The 10,415-nt window shown below is 36.2% G+C and overlaps 1 protein-coding gene across 2 annotated transcripts; it reads left to right on the top strand.

Moving 5' to 3' along the window:
• Window positions 1-2,035: 2,035 nt before the first annotated feature.
• On the top strand, window positions 2,036-4,397 carry LOC109214839. Of its 2 annotated transcripts, none has more exons than XM_019378790.1 (3): window positions 2,036-2,187; window positions 2,357-2,503; window positions 2,591-4,397. In XM_019378790.1, the coding sequence occupies exons 2-3, from the start codon at window positions 2,381-2,383 to the stop codon at window positions 4,019-4,021; spliced, it is 1,554 nt and encodes a 517-aa protein (XP_019234335.1). In that variant the 5' UTR covers window positions 2,036-2,187; window positions 2,357-2,380; the 3' UTR covers window positions 4,022-4,397. The 2 variants fall into 2 exon arrangements, with proteins under 2 accessions (XP_019234335.1, XP_019234336.1); XM_019378791.1 differs by having other exon boundaries at window positions 2,594-4,397.
• The last annotated feature ends 6,018 nt before the right edge of the window (window positions 4,398-10,415 follow it).

Consider the following 10,415-nt stretch of genomic DNA (forward strand, 5'->3'; position numbering starts at 1 on the left):
TTTAGTCTTAAATTTGCATGGTGTCTTTGGGGCGGGGGGGGGGGGGGTAAGTATAGAAGGAGAGGGGTTGGGCTTGTACTTATGATTGTTGGAGTTTGATTTGAGATTGGTGCCTGAAGATTGTTAAAATCTACATTCTCTTAGATTACCTTTTGTCAACATTAAATGCCTTCTTGACCTCTTCTTGGGTGGAGCAAAGGTCAACTTCCATTGCATCCCTCAACATAGGTATTAATATCAAATTACCTTAGCTGTGGTTTCGTTGGATTTGATGAGGTTGTACGAGGTGTAATGTTCCTTTGCAGGCTGTTGGATATTGGCTGTGTTAGGAGGGCTGTCGAGTGCATGAGTGTTCTAGGCTTTTGGTAATAAATGAGTGTAGTAAATTGGTATGGCTTAAGGTCTGATGGTCAGTGTCCGATAGGTTTTGTGCTGGAGTTGATTGGGATTGTACCCGTGTCATTTTGGTCATTTTCCAGCACATTTAATGCCTTGAATTGATTACTGTTGCTTTTGTCTATGTTTTTGTGCTATTATCCAGTGTGTTTTGTTGTGTATCCTTCTTCTAAATTCCTGCCGTGTGAGACGTTTGGCGACGTTTGCGCTCCTGGGTTCATCGTGTAGCTTCTGTTCATTTGGCATTTTTGGTTCCAGTTTTGAATGTTCCAGTTTGGACTGTCTTTGTGGAGGGTGAATTTGCCTTTCTATTTGGTCGTGTCTAGCCTTAGTTCTTTTGTGTGAACTATGTCCAATGATCTATTTCTTTCGTTAGGGATTCAATCCCATCGTCCTTTTTTTGAGTCCCTTTTACTGCATTAGACATTGAGTTCGATGGTTGAGGGCAGTTGGTTGGGGTATGACCCAATCTGCCACAAAAAGGTGCACAGCATGTTAAAAGCCCTCATAAGCAATCCTTTGATAATGTCGTCTCCAATTATAACATGAGTTTTTAGAGGCTTTCTATAGGTGCTAAATACAAACTCTCGCGTATTTGCCCCTAGTGGCTGAAGCAGTACATGCCATCGATCCTGAGTAGCTTCCCTAATTTAGATCCTATTTTGTGAAGTATTTCATAGGTATAGTCATAAAATTTCGTTGGTAGTTCTGGTAGTCTGGCCCAGATGGCTGAGTAGGTTTGCGAGGCTGTTGACGCTACAAACTTTGGTTCCCATTTTCGGACAGTGAGAAACTGGTTTCCTATGAACCAAGGTCGCCCATGGAGAGCTTTGTCGTAGTTTTCTGAGTTTATGAACTTAATTAGGTAGTAGTCGTTTCCTAGATCTATGAGGGTGATGTTCTCCGTTGGTTTCCATATGGCCATTATTTTGTTTTGTAAGAATGCATAGCTTACCTTCCTACCAAAGAGTTTAATAATAACAGCATTGGTCCAGTTATTGTAAATCCTTTCCTTGTCTGCGTGTGTTATGGGGATGAAATTGTCGGATTCGTATTGGTTCTCAGTTTCATCAGAAGTGTCATGGCCCTCCATAGACTTTTGCACTGTTATTTGATTTTGGTGTTGTGCTTCAGCCAGATTTCCTTTCAATTTGAGCAAAAAGGAGCTTGTTTGGTCATGGTGTTCCTTAGCTAAAGTCTTAGTGTTAAGAATGTTGGTAGATTCGTTAGGTTGATCTTGGTCCATCTCCATTACTAAGTTCTTATTAGTAGTTCATGTGTTCTTGTTTCTTGTATGGTGAAAGGGATTTGGTGAAGGGCAGAGTTTTTGTTCCCAGAGAGAAGCAAGAGCTTCTCTTTCTAACTTCCCTTCATCAGGACTACAACTGCACTTATTTGTGTCAAATAATGAGGGAAGCCTATGTAATTTTAAAATCCACAATGGTTGCTATGCGTAATTTAATTAACAAACCAAGGGCGGTTACTGTTACTTTCTCAAAACCTAATCCTTGTCAAAAACCCGCATCACACTCCTACGCCACGCGTCACTTATCCATCTTCCATTATCATTAGGATAAATCTGTACCGTTAAATCACTCCGTCTTCCCCTATATAAACACCACCACCCATTCCCCTTTGCGTCCGTCACCACAACACAAAATTCAGAGGCTCACGCAAAAACTACCGATCGAGATTTCTAGAGAGAGAAAATCGAAGAATTCAAAAAAGGAGAATAATCTTCAAAAAAAATTATATCTCCATTCAAGCAACGAATCGGATTCCAAAAATTAGGTTCGATTACCTAAAAAAACTCAATTCGCCAAAAAAAAGAAGTCCGAAAATCTCTAATTTTTTAAATCTTCGGAGGTTTTTTCTTAGCGATAATTTGAGGAGTAACTGTTCCGATTTGATTTACGATCTGTTCGTTTGTTTGTTTATTTATTTATTTACTTTTGGTTAGGTTTTTGGTGGTTTTTGGAGTAAAATGAACGAGCAAGGAAAAATGATGAATCAACAACAACAGAGGATGAGTATGAGTCAAAACCAAATGCTAAGTATGAGTCAACAACCTCAGATCTTAAATCCACAGCTTCAACAACAGCAACAGGTAAACAATTACAAATTCAACTTTAATTACACGTATAATTATATAAATACGAGTATGGCTATGAATAAGCCGCCGTTGATGATGCAGCAGCCGCCACAGATGATGAATCGGAACTACAGGATGTGGCCACAGCAGCCTCTGCCTCCGCCGTCAGTCGACCAGTTGAAATTTCAAAACCCTAACCCCAATATGAAGCAATTTGTTACTGGAAAGCAGCATTCCAAGCCCTTGGGACCTCGGAATAATTGGAAGGGTAAAAAGGTAAATAAGAAGGAACAGAGAATGGATGCTGCAAGGCGGAACGAGATTATAGGAAGTAGCGGTAGTAGTACCAATGCTCAAGGTGGTGGATATAAGCCGCCTACATTAAATGACTTGCAACAGCAAAACCGATTGAAGGCCCGGAGATTTTTCCCTAAGAAGAAATTTTATCATAACAATAATAATAACATGAATGCACCTTATGCGCCTCGGAACACATCTTCATATATCATTAGGGCGAAAAAAAGTGGTGGTATTGCTTCTTTGGTGTCCCCTTGCCCCGTGACTCCGGCTGTGCTGCCGACCCCTATTTTCTCCCCATCGAGGGAGGTGTTAGTAGATATGGCTAAAGAGGAGTGGGGAGTGGATGGGTACGGATCAATGAATGGGTTGATTAGGCTGAGGTCACCGGGTCATGAGGTTGAAGGACACGACGATGAGGAAGAAGAGGAGGGAGGATCGAGTGAGAGTGATGTGGAAGAACATGTGGAAGTGGAGAGGCGGTTGGATCATGATTTGAGCAGGTTTGAGATGATTTACCCGAACTACAGCGGGATGGAGTATAACAATGTGTTGGGAAACCGTGTGGATGATCAGGATACGCATATTGCTCAGTTGGAGGAAGAGAACTTGATTTTGAAGGACAGGTTGTTCTTGATGGAGAGGGAGTTGGGTGATTTGAGGAGGAGGTTGCAAAGTCTTGAGAGGAGGGGTCGTGGATGCGAGGAGATGACCGAGGAGGTAGTGGAGAATGAGTCTGAGAGTGAGAGTCATGAGGATGGCCATTCTTTGGAGGATAACAATGTTGAACTGGTTGAAGGGCACATGGAAGGAGTTGGAAATGTGAAAGGGAAGAAAGAAGATAGGATTGAGGATGACGTTGGATTGGCAGAAAATGAGGTGAAAGTTGGAGAAGAAGGTGAAAAGGCTAATCGTAATGGGAACAATGAAGCTGTTGAAAAGGAATCTGATAAAGTAGGAAAAGAAGATGAAGAAGTTGATGGCAATATGATGGATGAAGCTTTTGAAAAGGAAATAATTGCTGATGATGGAAGCAAGAGTGAAGTGAACGACGATACGGATCTGAAAACTGGGAATGAGGTTCAGTTCACTCAATTAAACAAGAACATTGAAAACAAGGTTCAGGGATTAGATAATGCAAGTTTTGGAGATGTTAAAATGGAGGAGGCTTTTAGAGTGGATGTTGAAGCTGTTTCCCAGACCAAGAAGGAAGATGAATTGCCAGTAAATGAATGAATGATAGGAAGAGTGTTTACGATGGTTACTTGTCTAAAGTTTCCATCGTCAATGTAAGTCTCTTCTCTGAGAAGTTCTCATGCTAACTCGTGTCTTTTTTGTCACCATTCTGGGTATACCTCTTTTGTAGTACATAGTTTTAGCCTCCTTTTTACAGTGGAAAAAATTCTGTCTGTTGTGAGTTCGACCTTATAAAGTGCTAATGTGTAGTATTCTTCTTTAGATGTTGGCAGCTGTTTGTAGTAGGGAAGTCTGGGTGTTTAGATAGGTTTGAAATAGTGTTCGGTCTGACAGAGATACAATTATGTAATAATCTCTTTTTTAGGTGAATTGGGTATTTTCATATAAATCATGGCATGTTTTCTTATTGGTTTAATCTGGGTATTTGGCTTATGGTGTCACACGGATTGCATGTGTTACACCCATGTGATTGGCGTTTGTTTTAGAAGACATGCTTGCCTGTTGCCATATAAGTTGTTGACTTGTGATAGCTGTTTACCCAGAACATTGCCCTTTGGGTGGTCCGATACTTTTATTCCTCTTAGGTTAGGGCTATCAACTTACTTTTTTCCATGCAATTGTGATGTCTGATATTTTAAAGCATACTTTCTTTCTACAAGGAACTAATTTGAGTTTCTTTCTGTAGCAAATAAGTGGATGGTTTGTCTACAGCACATAATTTGGTGTATGTTTGCTCTCTAAAATCTGAACTGTAAACCTTCGACAAGATGTTATTAGTATCATATAATAAAGCATCTGTGCCTACTGATGCTTAAGTTGGAATAGTTGGTAATCAACTTTAGCCTGAGGTTGGGTGAAAGTTTTGTTCTTTTGCTCTCTTTTTCTTTTTCTTTTTCTAATTGGGCTCTGCATGATCTGTTATTAGGGATTCAGTTTATCTCCCTGTTAAAGAAAATCGTTTTATATCCATCTGCTTACTAGCCAATACATTCTTCACTGTTTGTTTCATCTATACCGTTGTTGACCACTGACAGTTGAAGCTGAAAGAGACAGAGAAGATTTGTGTTTAACTTTCACGCTCTTGATGCATTCTTGCATCAATGCGCATAGTGATGGCATTCTTATTTATCTCCCGTGAATACGTGGTTTTTCTCTTTGTGCAACACCAGCACTACCAATCATTCAGCAGGAGAAAAAGGGTTTTGATATAGCTCTGTTTAATTAGACCTCCTTGTTTCCTAGTAACGATCAAGTATTATTTGTTTCTAAATGTTGCAACCACTTTCACTTGTTGGAATGAGTAAGTCTTCCATGTTTTGGTGCCTCCATTTCTTTAAAGGTAGTATACCTTCTGCTCCTTTCTGCATTTGCTGGAATAGCTGCTGGATTTATCATGAGGGTGCTAGCTGATGGCTAGACTGGTGAGGGGGATACTTCCTTATTCTAGCTCCTTTATATATTTATTTATTTATATTTGGTTTACCACTGAAGGCCTAATCTCTTGGTTGGGATCAACCCCTATTCTCGAGATGTTTATTTATCCTTTAGTTGCCACTTCGCCCTCATTCTTTTGCTTGACTAAAGATAAGTGATGTGATTTATTATGTTCTGTTGTATGGTAATGGATGGGATCTTCTATTGCCGGTGGCAGAACAGCAGGGGCAGTGGTGATGTTACTTGTCCTCTTCTACATTTTGTTGAGTTTACCACAGAACAAGTATGGTGCTGCGCCATTTGGTATTATTTCGGAACTGAGAAGATTTGAACACTGTTTAGTGTTACAGTAGGTAGTGATGCAGCTAAGTTCTTAGTGGTGTCATCTGTTCGTTTGCGTTTTGTTGCATTAGGCCATTTCTTTCATTTCTTTTAGGTGCTTCGTCTGCATTGAACTTTGTTGTGTGGGACTTTGACTCCTGCTTTATTTCTATATATTTTGTCTGATAAGAAATACAACATGCTAAATAGATACTTCCTCAGAGTTCTTTGGTCTGGAAATCTTTTTAAAAAAAGGTTCTTCAGTCTGGAAATGGTGTGAAACTCGATCACCTGCTAATATTAGATCATCGGTTTTCATGGAATTTGTAGTGCTGCTCTCAGAGGTAGAAGCTTTCAAAGGAAGTGTTTCTTAGCTACTCATGTCGTCTTAGCATTGTTGCTTCTCTTGCATATATCTGACTCCTTAGAGCATCTCCAGCAAATCCCCTATTTCTCCTAAATGCGGTTATTATTTTTATTATTTAACTCTTTTAAGTTATTTTTTTATATATACCTAATTATATTTATGTTATAATTTTATAATATTAATTTTATTAATTTTACATCTTAACTTTGACGTATAAATTTGATAAATTAATTTTCGTGCATTTATTATTTTTATGTAATTGTATTATATGTTATAATTGTACAAAAAATATCATCTCAAAAAATGAATGATGCAAATATAAAACTTATGGTATAAAATAATTTTATATTAAAATTATATGTGATGAATATATAAAAAAGAAAAAAAGATAGAAGTTCTTTAATTGAATAAGAAAATAAAATTTAAATAAAAGATAATTATATAATATTAAAGAGAAGAGTATAAAATGGAATATTTTTTTTTGGAGTAAAAAATGTAGTAATGGTTGGAGTAGCTTTACTCCATTTTGGAGGAGAAAATGGAGGCAAGGGTTGGAGATGGCCGCCTTGCCTCTTGTTTCCCTCTTATTGCAATGTCTGAGCTACTGTTTACTGGCCAAGGGTGATCTATTTTCGTTGGTTCTGAGGTTCGCGTGGTTAGAGGCCTTCTGCATAGCCATACTGTCTACAGAGTAACTTTCAATCATGATATCTGGATTAATAATGGTCTGAAGCGGGTTGACTTTGGATTTTCTAGTCCTTTTCATCAATTATAAGATATTTTTTAATGTGTAGTTTAAAAAGAAAACATGGTTTATAGTAATGGAAAAAGAATAAAATGTTATCAAACAATGAAGAAGAAGAGTATTGCAGAAAAAAGGAGAGAGAGAATTCTTATTGAGTTTTGGGATGAATTACAATGGAATAGAGCCATCTATTTATAGGGAGAGAGTGGCTTAGCCACCAAGTAATAAACCCTAGAATCTTTCTAAATATAGACATTCATCATAAATACAATTCTATTTATAACACTTCCCCTTGAATGTCTATTCAACAGATAATGTACCTCGTTAAAACCTTAACTAAAATAAAACCCAGTGGAAAAAAAATTCTAGAGAAGGAAAAAAAGTACACATATCTAACAATACGTCTTTTGGTTGCCTCGTTAAAAACCTTACAAGGAAAACCCAATGAGATAAAACCTTGTAAGGGAAAAAGAGTACAACGCGTATTAACTCCCCCTGATGAGAGCATCAATTTACATCTTTAAGCTTTTGCATTCCAATCTTGTGCACCATCTTCCAGAGATCGTTGGTAGAGATTTGATAAACAAATCAGCTATATTAACTTGAATGAATATATCGCATCTTGAAATCATCATTCTTGATAAAGATATAATGTCTTCATAAACTGCCGTGGAATGGCCTTTTCAATATCTCCATAGAGGTATTTTCGCTATTACATTATCATGCTTATAGTTATAGCAAGATACATATGTGCACAAATTGCACTGAGGAAGTGGTACTTCAAGATTGCTTCAAGCAACTTAAATCCTTCATGGATTGTCATATAAGTTAAGTCATATAAGCTATATAATAGACTTTAGATGCATATCAAGTTTTCATGTCATGCTAGACATATAAGATATCGAAAACTGATTGCACATACCATTGACTGTATACTTTCAAGTGTTTGAACTGAAGGTTCAAAACTATATGTCTTTCGTATGAAACAAATTCTATTCGAATTGTGTCTCTTTCATTTGGCCAGTATTTTTGTGTCTATATTCGACAGACTTAAGATCCTCATCTACACTTAGCGCTAACATAGATGTCGTCGACGAACATTTTATATCGGTTCCAGCTTTATTTTCATAAAGACATGACATAGAGATCTCTTCATTCATATTTTCAGGTACCTGAATCTCTCCTGAGATTTTATGAAGTGTTATGTCATGTGATCTTCTAGATCACTTGCTTCCTTTATTATGATCATTTTGATCATTTGCTCATCTTCTTTATTAAGAAGTTTATTTGAAATCGATTTGTCTATACGCTTTAAGCGTACCATAGACGTTGTCCTTCTAGGACTTAATAAGAGCATTTGCAATGAGGATATAGTTACTTTCTTTGGGCCAGCAAATGCGTCTGGCATGCTTTGCAATATATTGCAAATGAATTATCCTTTTATGAACTTTAAGTTCATATTATCTTATTCGAGGATCTAGATGTACAAATGATAATTCGTTCCACGTAACTTTTTCTCAACTGTTTATCATGTCTCCCCCTAATGTTAGAAAAACTAAATTGTTTCCTCAACTTTAAGAACTCATCTTTGTGCGTTATGGTGTTAATTAAAATATACACCGCACGTCAATAATAATAAGATGAAATTATTTGGTTCCTGACCCTGAACCACTTATGAGGGGAGAAAATAATATACTTTCGTATATAGCGTATATCAAACTGATATATATAACTTTGTTCTCATAAGACATTATATAGCTATTAAGTAGAGGCGCTTAATTTCTTATTTTACTAAACCAATTGTGATGTAAACCAACTTATCAAGATGAACTTGTTGAATAGAAAATCTGGAAATTATGCTCGAAATTAAATTATTGAGCAAGTTACCTCGCAAACACCATGTTGCGGGTTAATAATAATCGCACATGTAACCATCTCATAGATGCATCTTATGTGGTATACATGGCAAGTGAATGGACCCATATTCACCTTTGATATTTTCAGCATTCATGGGATTCAATCCCGATTTTAGTTGGTATATTAATTAATGAGAACATGTAACATAAGATAATTCGTAAAGAACTTTCTAGTTCTTTAATATTTACCCATGTGAATTCTCTTTTATTTTTGCACATCATACTTATATTAATATGGGTAAACCAATTATGCCGACTGAATAAATTATCAATATTGATAAACTTCAGATTTACGCCATGACGTGTGCAATTATCAATAAACTCCAAGTTTATTATGATATGAGTTTTTATATCAATAAATATCCACTTTATTGTGGTATTCTTTTATTTGTGTAGTACAAACTGGAGAATAAAGCGGGTAGCTTTTCACATACATATTATCTAGCTACAAGTTATAGTAATAGAAGATATTAAATCTTTCCTTTATTTATAGTCTCAATATAATCAACCGCTTTCGCGTATACTTTGAAAACTGAATAAGTTTCTTTGAGACTTACTACAACACAATACCTTATTGGTAATCAATTGTGTTTCTCCAAAATAGTATAATTGGCTCTTGCAGAGTTCTCAATTAATTTTGTTGTACCACATATTCATCAACACCCATATGGTGAATATCTCTTTTAAAAAGAAAGTTATACCATTATGGTTATGGTCAAAATTATATGCAAGATCTGTTTCTTGCATTACCGTTGTCTTTTAACAAACACAATGCCAAAATATTTTGGACCATTCATGCCATAATAATGACATTATTTTCTTATATCATCTCAAACCTTCTTTTAGAGGTGAGTGCGGTATATTCACTACCACTAGCACGTTCATATTTTTTGAAGAATGAATATGTATTCATAAATCAGATGTTTTCACATTCACATCATGAATGGACCATAATCATCTATATGTGCTTTACAAAATCTCATGTCAAATCGATGACAAATATTTTTCACAGAGTGAAAGATTATTTTTAGAATCCTTATTGTTCTCATTACCACAAATGATGACGATTATAATTTCGTCTATTGCCACTTCATATCCATTGATACATTCATAGTAATAATTTATCTTCTTTCAGACTTATCACATACTGCTATCATATTCTCTTAAGGGAATGAGAATGGAGCAAATTCAATGGGACGGGTTTTCAATTCTTTGCCCACAACCATACATGAATTTGATCATGGCGAGGCATAGAAATTTTACCACTTCAGGTGGTTATAATTTCTTACAAACTCCATTAGAGTTATAATCAAACTTTGTTGTCTTTGCTTGTATTTAAAATCAAAGTGTAGAATAAAAGAGAAAAATACGGTAAAATACTTACCTTAAATCCAGAATTTAATCACGAAGGAAGTTCATGGAATAATTGACAATCATTATACTCAATCCCAAAGCTTCTACTCAATTGGTTAGAGTCTCGTGCTGATAACGTGTTATAAAACAATAAATGAAGAAGAAGAGTATTGCAGAGAAAAGGAGAGAGAGAATTCTTATTGACTTTTGGGATGAATTGCAATGGAATAGAACCATCTATTTATAGGGAGAGAGTGACTTAGCCACCAAGTAATAAATCCTAGAATCTTTCTAAAT

The sequence above is a fragment of the Nicotiana attenuata genome, unplaced genomic scaffold, assembly GCF_001879085.1.
Source record: "Nicotiana attenuata strain UT unplaced genomic scaffold, NIATTr2, whole genome shotgun sequence".
Lineage (NCBI taxonomy): Eukaryota > Viridiplantae > Streptophyta > Magnoliopsida > Solanales > Solanaceae > Nicotiana > Nicotiana attenuata.

What these genes read in the sequence shown, in the direction of transcription:
- LOC109214839 (XM_019378790.1), top strand. Translation starts at nt 2,381, where the DNA reads ATGAACGAGCAAGGAAAAATGATGAATCAACAACAACAGAGGATGAGT. An exon ending in AGCTTCAACAACAGCAACAG is followed by an intron (nt 2,504 to 2,590) that starts GTAAACAATTAC and finishes TTGATGATGCAG; the next exon opens with CAGCCGCCACAGATGATGAA.